The sequence below is a fragment of the Gekko japonicus genome, unplaced genomic scaffold (assembly GCF_001447785.1).
Source record: "Gekko japonicus isolate JY-2015 unplaced genomic scaffold, Gekko_japonicus_V1.1 scaffold92, whole genome shotgun sequence".
Taxonomy (NCBI): Eukaryota; Metazoa; Chordata; class Lepidosauria; order Squamata; family Gekkonidae; genus Gekko; species Gekko japonicus.
In genome coordinates, this window is record NW_015169780.1 from 1,554,961 (window position 1) to 1,576,149 (window position 21,189).

General features: G+C 42.2%; 1 protein-coding gene across 1 annotated transcript in view; it reads left to right on the forward strand.

Moving 5' to 3' along the window:
* LAMA2 (laminin subunit alpha 2) overlaps positions 1 to 21,189 on the forward strand; it is a 755,002-nt gene that overhangs the window by 425,479 nt on the left and 308,334 nt on the right. Inside the window, exons 15-16 of the mRNA XM_015416769.1 lie at positions 7,837 to 7,948; positions 19,494 to 19,607. Coding sequence (XP_015272255.1) covers positions 7,837 to 7,948; positions 19,494 to 19,607 — 226 coding nt within the window. The remainder of the gene's footprint in view (positions 1 to 7,836; positions 7,949 to 19,493; positions 19,608 to 21,189) is intronic.

A 21,189-nucleotide genomic window follows, 5' to 3' on the forward strand; every position in this document is an offset into this window, starting at 1 on the left:
ACTACCTGCTTGGGTCTAGACTTATGGGAATACGAAGACTCTGCAGGGTTGGGGGATCTATTATCTGCTAGAATAACCCCAACCCCCCCCGAGCCAGATGGATGGCTTTCTGATGGCTGCAAGGTGGTGTTTTCAACTCTGGGTTGGGAAATACAATTTTGTCAAGACCTACTTCAGCATGTATCCTACTGTGCTCTGCCTTCAGTCTTTTTGAGGCATCTGGTTATCTGCCCTGTGAACAGAATATTGGACAACATGGACCGTTGGTCTGATCCAACGCACCAGCTGTTACATTCCCATTGCAATCTCTGACAGTATTTTGTAAAAGAAGAAAACATCAAAACTGAAAGTTTGACACTGACTATGACCATTTCTGCACTGACAGCTTGCTCTGGAGAATCCAAGGTGTCAAGCCTTAAGGGTTGACTTTGCAGACACGTGCATTCCCTCTGCACTGTTTCCCCCCCTTCTGTTTTATTTATGTGTGTATTCTGTATGCATTCTGCATCTACAAGCAAAACCCACATTTTTTGTGCTAACCCCCAACCCCTCCCTCCCTGCCTCCCTCCATGATTCTACCCCCCCCCAAAAAAAAAGGAAGGGAGGGGGAAATCCAGGCCCACACATGCAAGACTGACACATTTGGGATCAGGGAATCTCCTAGTCCTTTATATTTACTGATTCCTTCTTATGCTCTCTCTGGCTTTTTTTAAAGGTTGCCTGAGCAGGAGGACACATCCTCTTTTATCTTTGGAGAGGGACGGAAAGAAAACAGAACAGAGAGGGAGTGTCAACCTAAAGAGAAAGAGGCGGAAACTGGGAAGGGCAGAGGGCAGCACTTAAATACCCACAGAAACAATTCTACTTTAGCAAGGATTAGCAATTTGAAAGCGAATGAGAAAGCGAATCATAGCAAAAGGAGTCTTGGTAGCTGTAGGGCAACAGTGTGCTGGAAGCTGTCTGAATGCAGACTCCTGTAAAACAAATGCAGAAACAAGAGAAAGCCCTGAAACAAAGTGGAAGTGAAGGTGGGAGGAATGCAGGAACGGAAGAATAGGATACGCTCAGAAACCAAGGCAAAATATGGGTGTAGAAAGGGCATAGAAAGAAATTCTCTTCCTGTTTCCCAACTCTCTTCTGTATATTCCTTTCCTTTCACTTCATATTCCTGCAGCGTACTATCTGTGGCTGTCACTTGACTTCCTGACTCTCTTCTGCTCTAAAATTTGGCTTCCATCCCTGTGGTACAAAATCATTGATATGCCACTTATTGCTCTATTCAAACACCTTGGTTTATCCTTTTTGCTGAATTTAGTACTGACTCACTTTTTCCCTCAGTTCTCTTGCATTTATTGTTCCTGGGTTTTGTCTCTAGCTGGTTCTCTGCCCTTTGAAGATGTGTGTTCTAGTTTCCCAGGCCAGTTTCTCTGCTGTTGACACTCAACAATGTCTTTATCTTTGATAGTTACTTTTCATCCAGAGGTCTGAAAAACCTGTCCCTGTACTGCTGCCCCTCCCCCCCCCCCCCGTTGACCATTTGTGCGAATTGCTCAAGTGCATCAGAATTGAGAATATCACATTACTTCCGTTTAGATCATGTGAAGCTGGCCAACATGTACATGTAAATATACTTTCTGATGCACATGCAGCATCTCTTCCTTTCCCCTCTCCACCTAGCAATCTGCAGACATTCACAAGTCCACCTTCCATTTTTTTCCATTTAATGGAGAGTAAATTAGATAGAAGCAGGGGAAAGTTCAGGAAAATTGTCTGCATTAGTGAAATTAAATATCCACCTCCAAAATTGAATCTAGTGGATTACTGTACTTTCCCCCAGAATATGTAATTGTCATCAGAACATTATTTTTGATGCTTCTGCCTTTTTGCTCAGATAAAACCTACTGCCAAACCTTTATGGGGGGATTTTTACTTTCAGTGACATTGTCACCACCTCCTTCTGTTCTATTCCTTTGGTTTTAGTTCTCCTTTCACTGCTTGCAACTTCTCTCCAAGAGTCTTATATCAACTTCTCTCCAAGAGTCTTATATCAAGCGGTAATATTCTCAATTTTAGGGTTGTTTTTTTCCATTCTGGCTTCTCACTTCATATCTAATATTTTCCTCCTTACCATCAAGTCCAGCGGAGACTTTGCCCCTAAACCCGTGGTGTTTCTCATGCCTGTTCCTCCCCCATCCCCATTCCAGTCTGTTGCGTCTCTTGCCCCTCACTCATCTCAAGGTCATTGTTCTGTGTCAGCTTTGTCTCTCTCTTTTTTCTTTTATGTACACAGATTCCTTCTGGGACACTTATACTATTTCACCACTTTGTGGTATTTCACATTTTTTATTTATTTAATTATTTTATTAAATTTATAACTCGCTCTCCCTGAGCCCGGCTCAGAACAGGTGACTACAGCTTATAAATACACAAGATGGATATATAATTTAAACCGTCTAAAACATAACATGCACAGAATCAATTATAAATGCAATAAAATCAATATGGCAGTTTCTAAAAAATTCGCAATGGCATAAAAATCTCATCTAGGGGTGCAATCTACAGACATCTGAGAAGGGGGGAAGCAAGGGGAGAGGGGGGGGAAGGGGGAGTCCAGAAACTGATTATAGCCTACCAGCTAGACACCCAGCACTGCCCTCAACCATAGGCCTGGTAGAACAACTCTGTTTTGCAAGCCCTGCGGAATTGTACCAAATCTTGCGGGGCCCTGAGCTTGTCTGGAGGAGTCTTTCACCAGGCCGGGCCTGGGGCTGAAAAGGCCCTGGCCCTCGTTGAGGACAATTGGATGCTCTTTGGGCCGGGACCACCAGCAGATTTTGATCACTTGAGCTAATGCTCTACGGGGGACATGCCAGGATAGGCAGTCCTTTAGAAATTCATTCAGAGCTATTCTGTTTCTCATCAGTGTCCCAAGGCTGTAAAAAAAGATGGTGAGGAAACTCCACAGCATCACTGCCACAAGTCAAACATGAAAGGAAAGGAGATTACCACCTCTCTCCCCACCTGCAGTGCTGCTGCTTACAAGATGATATAGTCAAGGAAAGATGCATTGCCCAGAATAGATATGCAAATTACTGTGACAAGAACATTCCTGAAAAACTGTAGCATTGCCCATAGAGTTGCTTTTGGAAGTGTCAGTATTATTACCATTGGGTATGAAGGAAGTAAACACCCTTCCCCATTGCTAGTATGGTTGCCTATGCAGTAATGAGTCACATTTTCTAGAATGCCCTTGATGATAGTAGTACTACTGTGCAAGATGCATTGCCAAGCACATACAGTCACAACTGCAAAAATGCCCACTGGGAAAAGAGTCTTATCCCTGGGCATTCCATGTGGTCAGACCTGTTACCCAAAGTGCTCTTGATCCCTTGGTCACTTTGGAGTGTGGTCATAGTTAAGCAATGCAGCTAAGCTATGTAGCCAGCCTCCTCAGCCATGAACTAGGGGTGGTCTTTTCCAAGAGAGAGACACCCCAAAACAACCTCTGAACCTCCACAAGCAGTGCCCTCATAAAGCCAGGCTTGGCTTAAATAGTGGCTTTTGCTGGGAGGCTAGGAGAACCACATTTTGGCTGGGAAAACTCAGGCCAAGAGAAGACTCTCCAGGCTGGCTGCACTGCCAAACAGCCTCCGTGCAAGCAAAAATCCCCCTCCACACACCTATCCTGTTAGCTCAGTCCAAAGAGAACTAGAATGGGCAAGTCTCTGCCCTTGCCTCAGGCATCTTCTACTGACCAAATGGCTAGTCTTTTGTCTGTCAAATATACAGGCAGGCAGGGACAAAGAGCCTCTGGTCTGTGCTATTGTCATGAATGAAGTATGTTGCATGTTTCCATCCACCATCTCCTGTTTCACCTATATGTCAGGAAAAACCTTTGGAATAATCCTCTCATTCCTGTCTCCATATATTTGTCTAAGATATCTGCATTCTTACACCTATGCCAGACCTATCAAGGTAAACATTAATTCTCCATGTCTAGTGAATGGTCTCCCATTCAGGTTCATCCTGCTGTACAATAAGAAACATAACCTCTTTTGTCTGGCACCAGGAAAACGCCAGGCCACTCTATTGTTCCACAATGGACCCTCCCAGCCCAACCATCCAGCACTTGGCTTAATCTAATCAAGGCTGTTGTGCAGCCAGACTCTGCCCCTCTGTAAGCTCATTGGTCACCTCTGAATTATGCGCCACCTGGTACCACACCTCCATGGACTCCTTATTGGTCTAGAAACCAGCCCACAAGGCCTGCTACTGGTCTGCATTGTTTTCCAATGTCTATATCCATCAGAGCACATGTCCTCAGAATTTGTGTGTCTGCCTCAATGCCAACTGGCAGTTGACCCCTAAACCTTTGGTTTGGGACATAATCTCCTCTCCAATGGACCCCTTAACATCTGGACAGGTTGTATCACCCCATAACTAACCCCTCTATTCACTATCAATCACCTCTGATTTCTTAGTTCTATATTGCTTACTCTTTTTGAATGCTTAGTGTGCTTGTAATTAGGGAAATTATTCAGTAAAACCTATTTAATTTACTCTTCAAATCTGGAATTTTCTTGCTGTGCCGGACCTTGGTATACAAGTAGTATACAGGTCCCTTGTACCCCTCTGGCCTTGTCTGCTGCCTAGCTAATTTCCCCAGACAACAAGGCAGGCCATTGGCTATAACTGCTAGGCATCTGCAATTACATTTTCATATAACTGAGTATGCTACTCTTTCTCTCTGTGTTTCCCATGAGAAATCTTTTTTTTTAAAATCCAAGTGTAGATTTTAATTCCCCAACATGCCAAATCAATAATGCATTGTAGCCCCACTGGGCCCAAGCTCAAATTTAATACCATTTGCAAAGTGTAACACAGTTAATTTTTGAAGAGTGCTAACATTTGCAGTAAAATATACATACATGGGTCCGTGTATGTGTAAGACCTTGAACGTGTGGTGTTCAAAAACTAGCCCAGCAGATGTGAAACCATCTGCTCTCCCCTACTATATTCATTGTACATATTTGTACAGGACTAGTGACAGAACTCAAAGGGGCGTGTGTAAGGATATTATGGGAAATCCCCACTCATTGTGGAATCATTTTATCATATCCTTCTGGTTTTGGTTGCAGTAGCAGCATGGGAGTGGTAGAACAGTTGTTCATATCTGAAAGCAGAGCACCAGTGCAGCCAGTTCACTGTTGTGGATAATACTAAAGCATGGGCAGACATAGCAGCAAAACCAAGTTGCTGAGACCAATTGATGTAATGGTAGTTACTGGAACTGTATGGCTGGAAAACTGGAACTAGAAGAAAATGCCCCAGTCTTATTACCCTATTGCTCTTTTTCTAACCTGAGTCTCCATTTACTGAGTGGCAATCATGCAGTGTTTGTAACAATGAAATAAATGGTGCTTTCATGACAGACTGCAGCCAAAACCATTTAGACCCATGTGATATCAGGAAGCATGAAACTGGTGGGTCAGTATCCATGTAGACAGTATTCAGATCCAAATGCCTAATGAAAATTAGTGCTATTCACTGGATACAACTGTGGAATAATGTTGCGTGAAATGTAGATGATATGACCTAGAGGGTTTCCAGCAACATAAGTTTTTTGTTTTTTTTTAAACTTTTTAAACCTTGATTTCCAACAGTTAATGTAATGGGAGATTGCAAACTATACATCCATTGCTTCAAATGCTGCATCTCTTTTAATCTTGTTTGCATTTAGAAGTCAACAGTTTTCTGCCACACTAGCAATCATATTAAATATTTGGTCTCAAAGCTGAAATTTCTCAAGTATCTTCAGGATCCAGTGTCCCATTACCACCAACATTAGATACTTTAATGCCTGCAGAATGGCAATGAGGAATAGAAATTACTACATTGAAGTGGGGAAAAATTGCACTGCAGCTTTTTTCAATGAATAAAAACTGTTAAAACACATTAAAATACCATTTACCAAATAGCAGAACCTAATGAAAATTGGAACTGTTCACTGAATACAAATGTGGAATAATACTGAGTGAAATGTTCTGTGTGTAACTGTTTCTCATTGTTTCAAATTGTATTACAAAGCACTAGGAAGGGGCAATTTGTGGTTCAGTAGGCAAATAGGATAATAAGATCGCTAGCAATTTTTTTGTGTTTATACATCTTAAATTCTTTCATTTACTCTTGGCCTTTAAAAAAAATCTTAGAAATCTCTTTTTTTTTTTTACTAAACTTCCTTGGCCTCACATTAAATACAAATTCAAAAGGATAGGAACATGAAGACAAAACTTGTCATCTGCTGATTTGTCCCTACAGGAAAATATTTTTGCTACATGTCCAGATCCCTCATAGATAAAAATTATTTAGCGCCAGTGAAGACATAATGCCTCTGATCCCTTAACTAATGTTAGAATATTTTGTAGCGTAATTATGTTTACCCATTTAGCAACCTCCCCCACCCCCAAGAACAAATTTTCCTTTCCTGCTATCACAGGATACATCAGCACTGACCTGAACAGTTATAACAGTTCAACTGTTAAATGAATCCCCTCTAAGATTGCAGTCATCATAGTGGGGGTTGCTAGGGAACTACAACAATATTTCCAGCCTTCAAACCTTGGTTTCTGACTGGAAAAGGTAGGGGAGGGTCCTTTTCAAAGCTATTTTGACTTCCCAGTCAACCTCTGCTCCCCTCCTTGGCCCTGAAGGGAGGACTCATTGAGTACAAACCCAGCAGCAACCACCACTTGCGACCATGCAATTTACACAACTCACCCTACTTGATGCCATGTGCCACACAACTTAATTGGATCTAAGCACAGCCTCCACACAATTTGTGTGATTTGGCTCAGCCCAGCAATGGCTATCCCACAACTCACCTGAGCAACTTGTTACCACATGCACCTTGGACAGTCTGTAAGGTAAACAAAATGCTTTTAACAAAACAACAACAACCCTCCAACATGCAGAATATAAAAAGACAAGTATGGGACTTTTGAGTACTTGAAGGGCATCTCATTTCTCCCCCACTATTCCACTATTATTGAGCTAAACCAATTAGTTCTTTGGGGTTGCATAAGCAATTAAGTATTCAGTATGAAAATTGGGTTGTTGGTTCAATAGACCCAGTAATCAGCCATTGGCCCTTGATCCTGACAGTTCTGAGTACAACAAAAGACTGCATTTCTCAGATTTGAAAAACAAGAGGATCTCACAGCCCCACTCCATTGTTAAAAGGACTGGGAGCTCAGAAACTGAGAATTTTGGATTAATTCTGTGTGCTTCTCTGCCCTCAACAGCAAATGAGTAAAAAAAAATATTCTAGAGCTCTTCTTCTTAAGTATGTAGGGGCTATAGCAATACAAAGCAAAAGAGCACTTAGGTGCCCTCTTAATCCTGCCTTGTAGTTTGTGGGTTCTGTGAAAGCCATTCTGTGAACGAGCTGAGATACATTATGTCTGGAGGATTACATTATTTTTTTGTAGATTTTTTTTGTCAGTACCTCAGTTTTGATTTTTGACAAGTAGCCTGATTTTGTGTGTTTCTGTAATGGATGTAAAAACATACAACTTGCAAGCTAAGCACAGTGCTTCTGAAACGCCTTATGTGACAGCTGTCTAATGTGGATCTGCTGTTGTTTAAACATGAATGATGTCAAGGCAAATGAGCGAGAGGCCACAGAATGAAAGACCTATTTCACTTTAACCGAATAAACAATACCAGGCAATCTCACTATGCAAGGTTTTCCTCCGTGTTCAGCTTTAGAAACATACGAGAAACATACTTCTCTCCTAGGTGAACTGGTAATCTCTCTGTTTTATTCATATACTGTAGGTTGAGTGGTGTCAGCCTGGAAGCTGCTGATCGCTTTTCAACTGGGCAAAAATATGCATCTGCGGTAGAAGTTTGCCAGTGTCCTCCAGGTTATTCTGGTACTTCTTGTGAAGTGAGTATATTAGTGTGTAATGCGTTAACTGATAATGCCTCCAATGGAGTTATAACATTGAAATTCCAAAAGCAGGAAACACGACAACAGAAGACGAATGACAATCCGTTTTAGTTTTCTTTCGTTTTAGATCACAGAGAAGTATTCTGCTTTCCATCTGTCCGTTAGGTGAACATTGGCTCTTTGTTAACCGAGGTTAATGCATTGTGAGCTGGCTTGGGAATGCATTCTTTCTTTTCACACTGTTGCCTCTCAGAAGGAAATTCCTTATTCCATACTAATCAGAGTATTTGTCTAACCTGGAGCTGAAACTATGGTATCAAGTAGATTTGAGTTCATGGGTTATAAGGAGAGTTGGTTACTGTTAAACAGGGATTCTTTGTGTGTGAGAGAGAGCGATGATACTCACTGGTACTGAGTACCACCACCTTTTTTCAGGGTTCTGATAACTTAGCCCCTTTTAATATGGAGCCTGCACTACATATGCACCTGTACAGACAACATTTTGTCAGGATTGAAATTTGGATTTTATTTTGCAAAAGAGTTGTAAACTGAATTTTCACTTGTTCTTCCTTATAATTTTACACTGCCAATGCAGCATTTTCTTGCTATGGGCATTATTCCAAAGGCAGTGCCACACATGAAAGAAGCCATTACATTAGAGGATAAACTTTCCCAAAGTTCGGTCTTGTAGTGCTATCAGAAACATTAAATCGTTTAAATAGGTATGATAGAGCACTTGTTAAATTGTCAGTTGAAGCCAAACTAGATGTTAGCTTTTTTGAAGAGCTGGATCCAGATTCCCTGGGTCCGGATTCCCTGGACCCCATTCAGGTTTCCTGCAGCCACATAGCAGTTGTGGGGAAATGGAAACTGAGGAGAGGCAGTTATATCCCCATTTTTTTTGCTGTTCCACGTGGAGTATTCAATGCATGTGGAATAGCAAAAACAGGGAAGTAAGCCCCCCCCCCACACACACACTGTCTTGGCACAGAAAATGGCTGGGGGGGGAGGCAGAAGCCCTTCTTCCCCCTTCAGTGGCATCCCACTTTTTTATAGATATTTCCCACAATTGCAAGAAAAGCCCTACTTAAGTCTGGGAGCAACTAGTTAGACCATTAATCTTTGATCTAGGAGTTGTAAAACTTTTTTTGTTTCATAACTGAGTATTGAATTTAATGATGATATTTTATTTTTACTTTGTAATACTCAAATATTTATAGTTTTGCATTTTTTCATATTTTGTGTGATTCCTCTTTTTTCATTCTCTAGCATGTTTGCCCTGTTGGTTTGAATAACTTTATTGAAGGTTATGAATGCAACATTCCTATCCTTTCTGTATTTTTTTACTGAAACATTATCTAGCTTATACCCATGCAATGTATATATATGCTTAACTAAATCATAAATGCTCTGTCCGTGGTAACAAGGTGATAAATAATATGTCACTTGACACGAACCCCCTTTATGCTCTCAGTTCTGTGAGGGTCTGCAAGTCTGGACCTAGTCAGAGTTGACTTTATTTTTCCTGACCAGTCCTCTACACCCCCAATGTATAATATTCACTTCGGGGTTTGTTTATTTCAGGCTGTCTTCTTTGAGGACTACTGCACAGTATATGACTCCCCAGAAAGTCAGGCACCAATACTTGTAACATTCAAAAGGCACAGTTACCTTATTGTTGCACAGAAAACTCAACAGGGGAATGTGATATATTTACATGGGAGGTTCAGATACTTTGTTGAATAAACCAATCACTTTGCCTTGGCTTAGGGTGTCTGCTTTTCACTCTTAGCGGTGGCGCAGGCAGTTAAACGCCTGCCCTGTAACATCCTCCGAGCAGCCACTATGGCTGTTCGAGTACCACCGCGGTCGAGGTGAGCTCTCGACCTTCGTCCCAGCTCCCGCCTACCCAGCGGTTTCGAAAGCAACCTAATTGCAAGTAGATAAATGGGTACCCACCCTTAGAGGGGTGGGGGGCACCCTGTATGGCTGGTTGGAAGACGGCGGTGGTGAACACCGACTTGGTGCGGACGGCGCGGTGGTGTGGCGTTGCAGCGGCGGACGGGCGCGATCGGAGGAGCGCGATCGAGCGATCCCTGGTGGCCGAGAATGAATACACCGAAGCTGTCGTAAAGAAGAAGGAGCGTGCGCGGACGCCAAGCACCAGCCCAGCGGAGCCGGAAGGGACGTTGCCGGGCCGGAAGCAGGCAGAGCCGCGCGCCTTAGGAGGAAAGAGCCACCACCGAACGCCAGAAAAAGAACACCCGCCAGTCCAGAGACCCGACCGGAGCCGAGCCAAGCCGATAAAAGAAACGACGACAACAACCACCACCATAGGGGGGTGCCGGTAGGCTGTCCCATCCCCGTATATACTGTGGCCCTAGTTAGGGAAAAATGGTGACTAGCACCACCAAACCTGTAAGCCGCTCAGAGACCCCTGGCAAGGGATTCGAGCGGGATATTAAATTGAAGGTTAATTTAAAAAAAAAAACCCTAGATGTTCCTTAGCTCACACCACACCACTCAGATCTCACTCTCCAGTCACTCCTTCAGTGGTTAACATTTGGCTTTATTTGTCTGGCCCCTTTGAGTCTAACTGGTCACCTAACCAGCCTTCCAGACTCCTCTCTCCAGACACTCTAGCCTTTACTCAGCCACTTTATAAGTCCCTGTGGAGCAGTGTTTCTGGTGTCTGTGACCACTCAGGTCTTATACTTTTACCCTCCTCGGTATATCAGAGGAATCAGTGCAGAGTGCTCTTCAGCCACAGTGGTTTACATCAACTGTTAACAGGTGTTCTCTCAAAGCTCGGTTAGCAGACTCCTCCTGTTAACTCCTCTCATCAACTCCCTCTTCCAACTCCCTCTTCCAACTATTCATTAGGTCAGTTTTCTGTCACTCAGGGAGTGCTCCAGCCAAAAGGCCCCCTCCCCTCTATGTCATGTGACTCAGCAGGGATCTATCTCAACATTCTGCTGGTCCCAGATTTTCAATTCCGTCACAGCACTCTAGGCATTTCCTGTCAGCTCTCCTCTCCTTTAAAATACACCATAATTTTATTTATTTATTCAGGTCCCAGAGCCTGGATACATAGCAAATACTCTTGTTTGTTCCTTCTATTAGATATTAATGTAAAAATGAACCATTTATAAAGTCTAAAGACAGGTTTTGCAGGTGTTTGTAGTGACTGAGAAACGTTTTTGACCAGAGCAGTACAAAGTAAGTGAATGCATATACAAAAGAGTGCTTCCAATGTGGGATCTTCACACTATTTTCTCATATTCTAATAGTGAACTCAGGATATCTTTGGATACTTAAATCCAGTGACTAGAGCTGTGAATGGGCAAGACAGATCTTTCTACAAACCTGAAAAGAGTCCCAGGTTTGCAGAAAAATGTGAAATTAAAAAAAAAAAACTTTGGGCAGCTTTAAAAAGTCAAAAATGATAAAAGGAGCACCTGTAGCTTTAAAAAGGGTTCCGTGGCTGCTGCTAGGCAACCATAGTATTCCAAGCTTGGCTCTGTCAGTAAAAGGCATAATGCCCTTTCCAGGCCTATTTTGGCCTTTGAGGGAGGACTTAGTGGGGCGAGGCCTGACAAGGGTTGCCAGTTCCAGACTGATCTTCAGAGTAGGGTCTGGGAGACCCAGGTTGGAATCCTCATCTTGCTGCAGAAGCTCACTGGGTGATTTTGGACCTGTCAAATACTTTCAGCCTAACCTACCTCATGTGGTTGTTGTGCTGATAAAAAGGGGGAGATAATAATGTAAGGGCTTTGGTCCACACTGTGGAGAAAGTCTGTTGTTTTCCTAGATAAAAGCTGTGGTTAAAGTGAATGGAGAGAGAAGGCTGAAGACAGAGGGGCAGATAAAGGCAGGTTGGCTGTTGTGTGGAAAGGAGCTAAGGTTGCAAACTCCTGGTTGGGAAATTCCTGGACATTTGAGGGTGGAGTCTGGGGAGGGTGGGGTTTGATGAGGGGAGGGACATCAGAGCAGTATAATGTCATAGACTTCACTCTCCAAACCAGCCATTTGCTTTACGGGACCTACAATTGCCAACCTCCAGGTGAGGACTGGAGATCACCCAGAATTACAACTGCTCTCCAGGTCGCAAAGATCAGTTCCCCTGGAGAAAATGGCTGCTTTGGAGGGTGGAGTCTATGACATTATACCCTGCTGAGGTTGCTTCCATCTCAAATCCACACAGTCCCAAGCCTCTACCCCCAAACCTCCAGGAATTTTCCAGTCTGGCACTGGTAACCCTAAAGGGAACTGATCTGTTTAGCTGAGAGATCTGTTGTGATTCCTGAAGAGTTGCCCCTGTGACTCCTGCTGGGCAGGGGGGGATGAAGAGAAGAGAGAAGAGATTAGTTTTATACCCCACCCTTCACTCAGAGTGGCTTATAATCTCCTTCCCTTTCTCTCCTCACAACAGACACCCTGTGAGGTAGATGGGCTGAGAGCTCTGAGAGAACTGCTCTTGAGAGAACAGCTCTGAGATAACATTGTCTCAATGGTTTGTATTGGCCGCTTTCTGGGTGCCTCTAGAATATGCCTCTAGAATATGCCTATGTGGTATCGGTGAAGTGGATGATGTCGAGCATTACATTTTGAGATGTTCATGGCACGAATCACTTAGGCAAAGGTTTATTTATCCTATTGTACCTCTGTATAATGGAATTTCAGAGCAGGATTGGACCTTTTTCTTGCTCTCTGATATTGATGCACATGTTACTAGCAGAATGGCTTTGTTTGCACTGGCGAAAAAAGATAAGACTGGGTCTAGGACTTACTGCAAGTTATTGATGTATAATGTCTGTTGTGCTTTGATTTATTTTGTGTTGTTATGGCCAATGGCTAAGACAATAAACTAAACTTGTGAGAGAACATTGACTGACCCAAGGTCACCCAACAACTACATGTGGGGGAGAGGAGAATCAAACCCGGTTCTCCAGATTAGAGCCCATTGCTCTTAACCTGCTACATCAAACTGGCTCTCTGGGAGGAAGCAGGTGGATGGCTGGGAGCACCACCACCACCACTGCTGCTACAGTGCAAGGGGAGGAAGCAGGTGGGAGACTGGGAGAGTGATGGGGCAGAGAGAGAGAGAGAGAGAGAGAGAGAGAGAGAGAGAGAGAGAGAGAGAGATGAGGTGGGGGCAGAAAGAGAAAGAAAGAGTGATGAAGTTGGAAGGTGGAAAGACAGTGATGAGGAAGTGACAGGAGAGAGAGGATAAGAAAAGTGGTGGCATAAAGGACAAAGAGAGTAAGGAGGTGGGGGGAGAGGGGAGGAAGCTTTAAATCCCCTGAAAACTAAGGTAACATTCCCTGTGCTTGCTGCTTCACTGGGCTGCTTCGCTGCTGCCACCTGGCCACTGCAGCTTCTGGGCTCTCCTGCACCCTTTGGTGGACCCTCTGTGGCTTCCAGGTTACTTCACTGCTGCCAGGCTTACTGTGTTGGGCCTCTACGAAGCCGCTCAGGAACCTCACCAGGCTGCCAACTGTGGCAGGAAAGCCCAGGAACTGCAGTGGGCCCAGCAGCAGTGGTGAATCAGTCTGGGAGCCACCACAGGCCCTCTGAGGCTACGGGAGAGCCCAGAAGCTGCAGCACATCATGCAGTAGTGGCAAAGCACCCCAGGAACCACAGCAGGCCCACTGAGCTGCGGGAGAGCTTGGGAGTCGCAGAGGGCTTGGTGAGAAAGGGGATTGGGATTCCCCCCATGAGTCTCACAGACCCTCACTTGTACCATTCTAATTTTAAAAACAAACAAACCCAAAACTCCATTTGTCTCCAGATAAATATTGTTATGAGTTCACAGTGTTGGGACTGGGGACAAAATAATCTGAAAGCTTCTCTTATCCTGACAGAGGACAGATCTTGAAAATCTAAAGCGTGTACAAATAAAGTGAAGGTACAATTGGATGAGATGCTGTATTTATCCAGAGACTTTCATGTTCCTGATTGCTTTTGCACTCTCAAATCATGTTTTAAGTTTGTTGTCAGGAGTAGCAATTGTACAGGTCAGGTCAAGAGCTTTGGCTCATGAAGGGAATATCTAGTGCAGGTTCTGAAGTTTCTGACTCACGTCTTCTGAGCTTTTCATCTTTCCGTGTTGAGCCTCTGCAGTTCCCTTCTTTCCTTTTAATTCTATTTTTTTTAAATCCCATATTGAGGCCCCTAAATAAAGGCTCCTTAAGAGTCAGGTACTTAACTGAAATCAAACATGATTGATCAAATATGTAAAAGTTACATAAATAACAGGCTTTCGAGTAGGAGCCACCACTACTCCCAACACTACCTCCACCACCACCACCAAGTTTGGTAACAATGGGGGTGAGATGGCCCTGTGTTAAATGAACTACAGCGCTGTGTGGATCTGATACCACTGAACTGGGACTGCTATCCCCAGGAAGCCATCTTATTAATGAAGTCTTTCCTGAAACATCGAGCACTTTGTATTGTTGTAATTGATTGATTGTTTTATCTTGGTTTTAATTGTTTTAACTATTGGCATATATGCCCTATCTGTGAGCCGCCCAGAGCCCGATTGCGGGGAGGGCGGGTTATAAATCTAATAATAAAAATAAATAAAAATAGTGATATAGTCCATGAGTGGTCCATTTATAGGGAAGGCGGGGGGGAGAAACTCAACCCAAGATAAGACTGCGAACCAAAGGGCTAAGCTAACAATATATATTATAAAAGTACAAATATTTATTAAGATGTACGCATGTACGCCGTAACACATTTGGTCTTCGGTAGGAAAGTGTTTACCCATCATATGTATTAATATTTGATAAGTTTTTATAAGTCTGATACTTAGATAAAGATTTTTATCAGTATAGGTTTTAACATGTGTACATCCTAATAAATATTTGTACTTTTATAATATACATTGTTAACTTAGCCCTTTGGTTCGTAGACCATTTATAGACCAGAAACTGTGATTGAGAGGACTACGTACAAGGTAAATGGATTCTATACATGGCAAATTAATAATCTTATACTGTCTTAACCATCATGGCTTTCCATAAACAATATGTGGTACCATGGATAAAGGACTGAGAATTTCCTAATAGAGATCCCTTTTCCCATTATGGAACTATACTTTTCAGGATTCCTTGGAGAGAAGAAATAACTGAGAAACTATTTTCAGTTTGTTGCATGGATATGCTTATACCCTCCAGTGTCCTGTGCATTCATAGCTGAAGGATTCCTGAATAAATTTCTCCCAAAGGCAAGGACGCAATTTTTGTTTAGATGTCCGTTCACAGCTATTGGCAGTTTACTACTATGGGTACTTTCAGGGATCCTGCACATATCTAGCATGTAACGTGTGACCATTTTTAATGAGTCTGCTGCTTTCATGTACTTCATAAGCTGTTATTCATTAGAAAGGTGAGCTTTACTTCCAAGAAAATAATTTATACATATGTGCCTTAGTATAATCCCATGCCCCTAAGTCAAGTGAAAATAATGACTTCCTTGGATTCACATATTTCATGAATTTGTTATGACCATCCTGTTCATAATTTGAACAATGAGATAATAAGGTAATGCTTTTACCTGACCCCACTAGCTGCATCTCTTTTAATTAATTGGAAATACATGCAGATACCGAGAACCCTTTGGATTGTTCAGGAAAGGACAGAAATGGAATACATAAACACAAAGAAGTTTATAAAATAGTTTTATCTATTTTCACTTTGGAAGAGCTTTTCAAAAGATTTATTTGTATAAAAATAAACGTAACAAATCAGACTGTTTACTGATTTCTTGCTGCCACCATGTCACGACTCAGGTGGGGGTGTCACCTGATGCTGCCACCACTTTGGATTTAGGTTCCTTTGAGAAGGCCCAGAGTACCTCCCAAGACCTTCAGACCTCCCTTTTGGCTGAATAACAGGCGTGAGGACCAGGCAGAGTGAAACAAGAAAAAAGTTTATTTTATAGGAGGTCAAACAACAAGGTGCAGAATAAACACAGTAAGTGGGTGAAAAGAAAAGAAATCAAATGCCCTAACAAGTCTAAATATACACTGTCCCTAGCTCACCATCTCAAGTAGCCTTACACTACTCACCCTGTCCTCAGGGTGAGGGTCTCCCCCCTGCAGCAGCCTTCCTTCCAGCTCAGCCCTCTGGAAGAAAGAAAAGCTCTTCCTGCTGCTCCAGAACTTTTATTCCCAGCCCTCCTCTTTTCCTATTGGTCCATTTTGGCTCCAAAACCTCCCAGGGGCTTCTGGGAGTTGTAGGCCCAGCCTCACCTACTGCTAGCCAGGCTCCTTGGGCCTAGTAGGCCTGTACTGGCACAGCCCAGATCATGAAACAAGCAAATACATATTTAATCTTGTTTGGGAACTTAGCTTACTTAGGAAAGTGTTTTTAATTTATTTTAATAGATTTTAATGTATATGCTTTAAAAATTATGTCTTGAGCCATCAGGGTATTTACTTTATTTATTTAGTTTAGCTATTTATACCCTCATTTTCCCCCTAGTAGGGACACAAAACAGCTCATAGCATAGGGTTGGCAAGTTCTTTTTCTTCCGCGGTGGGGGGCTCCCGGACGGTGTCTTGAGCACATGCACTTTGCACGCGCACACCGCATGCACATCAGCCGGAGGGGACATGATGACGCTGGGCACGCTGGGGGTGGGGCCACAGCCATCTGAGGGGGAAACATAGAGTTTCCCCCTCAGATGGCTGTGGCCCCGCCCCCAGCGTGCCCAGCGTCATCACGTCACCTCCATCTGACATGCACGCCAGGGTGGGGTTTCCCCCGGGGCCCGATTCCGCGGCGGCGGAAATCGGGCCTCCAAAGTGGGGGGACTTGGCAGCCCTATTATAGCATTGTTCTCCTTCTTTATGTAAATAAAGTTATTTATTTATTTATCTGCATACATACAAGTTCCATGCATGATGAGGTGATGTAATGTTTAATACGATGGAACGGCAACATTGCCACTATAATCAAGGATGAGGTATACTTTCTCAAAGAGGTCTGAATTCAAATTTAGCATGATCCTTTGAAAATCCATAAAGTTCACATGTATCTTTCTTTTTCTTTTCTTAAAGAGTAATAACAGCCCAGTTACACCTAGCAGCAGTTGTGCCTTGTCTCAGAAGGTGTGCAGGTCTGAACATTCAGCAATGTAAAACTATTTGTAAAGTACAAATGTAAAATACATGGTTGGCACAACTGCTGCCTTGCATCTTATTTTGAAATGCAAAAGAAACAGTAAGATGAATGCTGATGAATCACAACTGCAATATGTCACCTTTGTTGAGAAATGCCATGATGCAATTTGCTGACTTTCATGTGATGCACTTTTTTTAATGGGAAGCCTCAACACATTTATAACAATGGACTCTTTTATATAAAGACTCTCCCTAGATACTCAAACATAGACACATATATCCAGATACTGCTTCATCATGGTACAATCCCACACAGCTGTGTAAAGACTGCAAATATAAAAGTGTGGCTAATAGCAGAAGCTTTTTCAAGTGTGCTGTTCATCAGTTAAGATCAGTGTTCCCTCTAAGCTGAGTTAGTGTGAGCTAGCTCACAGATTTTTAGCCTCCAGCTCACTGATTTTTGTTTTAGCTCAGGGAGGATGGCTCCAGAGCAAGCTAATTTATGCAGTATCCAAATCGCTTGCACACAACTTTAATGCCAGTAGCTCACAAAGCAGAATTTTTGCTCACAAGACTTCACAGCTTAGAGGGAACATTGGTTAAGATGCCCCATGCTATAGTAACTCGGCTTTTCTGCCTGCTTGACTTACTTCTGGTTTTCTTGGGAGCCAATCAACAAACACTGGAATTGGTTTGGTTAAGGTTCTTCCAAACGACTGCCCTCCCTCTGCATTTTCACACTTGTGGAGTCAGTTTATTTTCTTCCACATGTCTTTGATAATGAGGATTTTCAAGGGAGGATGCTGTCATCATTGTTGGTGTCAGTGGCATCACAGGACCCTTCCCCCCTTTTAAAAAAGCACTAAAGAAAGAAAATGAAACCACTTGTCTTCAGGGGGAGAAGGAGTTGTTTGACCACCATAGTCCAGTCATCAAAAAGTAGTCTTGAGGTGGGTGAGAGTGCGTGGGACAAAGAAAACTGACAGAAACATTACCCATGAAGGAAAAGGTGACTTGAAATTGGCTTCCAGAAAAAGATTGAGGTAAAAGTGGCCTTAAAAGAACTGGGGGGAAAATGGGGTGGGGGAGAGAATAACAAAGAAGAAGTAAAGCCACAAAAAGGTGTGGAGAAATTAAGGGATAAACCAAATCAGTATGGGGTCAGAACCAATGCTCCCTCTAAGCTATGGAGTCCTGTGAACAAAAATTCTACGTTGTGAGCTACTGGCATTAAAGTTGTGAGCAGGTGATTTGGCTACTGCATAAATTAGTTTGCTCTGGAGCGATCCTTCCTGAGCTAAGACAAAAATGTGTGAGCTAGAGGCTAAAAAACTGTGAGCTAGTTCACATTAACTCAGCTTAGAGGGAACACTGGTCAGAACCAATGAAAAAAAGCCCTTAGTTTTCTTACATGCCTGTTCACACACATTCCCAGCAATGTGGAGTTGTCCCATAGGGAAGTAGCTCACACACCAGTAGGGTTCTGTGAAACGAGACTATAGGCCTTCTTTCGTTTCTATCTGTGGTTATGTTTCCTATTCACCTTTGACCTAGGTTACTCAAGTAGTAGTTTAGCTATGATTGGCGTTCCTCTCCCTCTCTGTCCCTTTCAGTCACTTGTCTTCTGACTATTTCAATCTGTACCTCTTGGTATGTGAAGCTGTCCTGTTTCTTTTCTTCATTTCTTTGCTTTTATTTTACCATTTCAGAAGAAAGATCAAGGTAAAACCTCCTTTAGTCTTGCACCTGCCAGTTCGGTTAAGGTCAGTACATAAATAACCATTCTAGGACGATGAGTTTCGTAGAGATATTTTGATAATTTTCAATCATAATCTCTGTCACAGTGATTCTCAGATTTTTGGTGGGCTTTCCTAGGGAAATAATATGTGTACCAATGCAGACCACTTGAAAACGGGCATTGAGTGTCACAGAAAGACAGGACGTAGTGGTGTCTCACCAGTCAATAATAGGTTTATTACCATCCCTGTTGATTCACATTATATGTGAATTTTTATTTGGTAGATGGTAAATTCTTGGTTCATCTTCCCAACATTATTTAGGAAGAGCTGCTGTTTTATTCTTAGTAGTATTATCCTGGTTTTAGGAAGGTATCAGAGATTTCTTGTTCTGTTTTCCTTTTTAATGCTCATATTGGATCCATGCCCTACAGATCCACAGTCCATTACACAAAGCACCAGACTTTATGAAGCACAGTCTGTTATAGAACAGATGGTTGGTGTTGGATAGAGGGCAGACTCAGCTTAAAGGAGGACAAGCCCAAAAAGTTTGAGAAACACTGCCTTGTCAAATTCTTTTTTTGTTGTTTGCAAAATTCAATGTTGTATTTTCTTGTGTGTGTTTTTTCAGTGCCCTGTGAAATAATTTTTACAATGTTTCATCTTCCACAGTCTTGTTGGCCAAGGCATAGGAGAGTTAACGGAACTATTGTTGGTGGAATCTGTAGACCATGCACATGCTTTGGACATGCGGAATCCTGCGATGATATCACGGGACAATGCCTGGTAAGTGTTGAGTGACAGCACTGAGATCACCTTGGTATACCAAAGCAATTGAATTAACTACCTGAGGGACCATGAGTTCTTAAGGAAAGAAGCAGTGATTTGACAAGAGAGATCTTTATATTGAGCTGCTTCTGAAGTTAAAGAATCTCCTCATATCATGATGGTAAAGTAGCTACTACAGATAAGGGTGAACAAGAAGGTTTCTTTACAGTATTCTGAAAAGACAGCTAAAGAAATGATAGGCTTTGTAAAGAACAATAAAGAGAACATTTCAGCAAACCTATATTTCAGACCCTTGCGGTTGTTACTTTATTCATATAATAGCACACAGTTAATAGTGAATGCTGTTATAGTGAGGCATGGAAATATCACTATTGAAAAAGTAGATATTGCACAAAATCTTAAGATATATATATATTTCGGCTTGTATGACCAGTAGTCTTAAGCACTCGTACACACATTTATGCAATGAAATAAATATAATTTGGGGAAAGAGATGAGAGAAGAGTACAGTTTGAGCTAAATGGAAAAGTGCCCTTTTCTGACAGAATGCATATATGCACCATAGCTGCATGCTAATTCAGCAATTAAGCGCATTTATTATCCAGAATAATCATGCCCAATACACCACTGTTTCTAGCCTGCTTGGTAGCTATTTCGAATGGGTGAATTACGCTGAATAGACTGTTCTGATTAACTCAAGGGCATTTTAGTTTTATATTGTCTGACATGGCATGAAGCTTGAAACAACATTTCTCATTTCATTAGTCTTGCAGAAATGGAATTTGAACCACTGCCAGTTTAGAAGGATATCATACTCCTTTTTCCCTGCAGAATTTCAAGCCAACTCTGCATTGTGTGTGTGTTTTAAATGTTCCTCTCCACTACGTTTCTTTTTCCCAAGATAAAGCTTCAGGGGAAATCCAGATGAAAATTCAGAGTTTTTACAATGCAGTTTGGCATTTGAATTATTACTGGAGTTTGTAGTTTCCTCTGTACAAGTTATTTAACTGGTCTTCACTTCTGAACAAGGCTGCTTAAATTTGTTTTTCCAGGAACAGATGCCTAAAACAAATTTTATATTTAATTCCACCTTAATACAGAAAGAAGACTGTCATGATAGCTGTATTTTAAAATACTTTGCTTATATCCAATATAAAAATCATCTAGTTGGAATGGGTTTCTTTTTCCTTGCCATTCTTTAGAGAATCCATTCCATTTGTTTTTTGTGCATTCAGTTTCCTAATGATAATGTCTAATGAAGTCTACTTGAGGGTTGCAGCAAAACTGGTTGGTGGTTTGGAACTCTGTTCTCCAGAGAGCTGTGTAACAAGTCCTTTAATTTACAGTGCAATCCTAAACAAAATTATGCTTTTCTAAGTCCACTGAAGTCAATAGTTTAGAGGGTGTAACACTGTTTAGGTTCATCCTGTTCATTGTGTTTTTGTGACTAGAATTATAGAGCTATATGCTTAGCTCACACTCCACATAAAATAACCTAGTAGTCCCAAATAACAAGGGGAAAGAATCCTAACTTCTAGCTTTTCCACTGTTAGAGCTGTTTAGGCTATTTCACACAGCT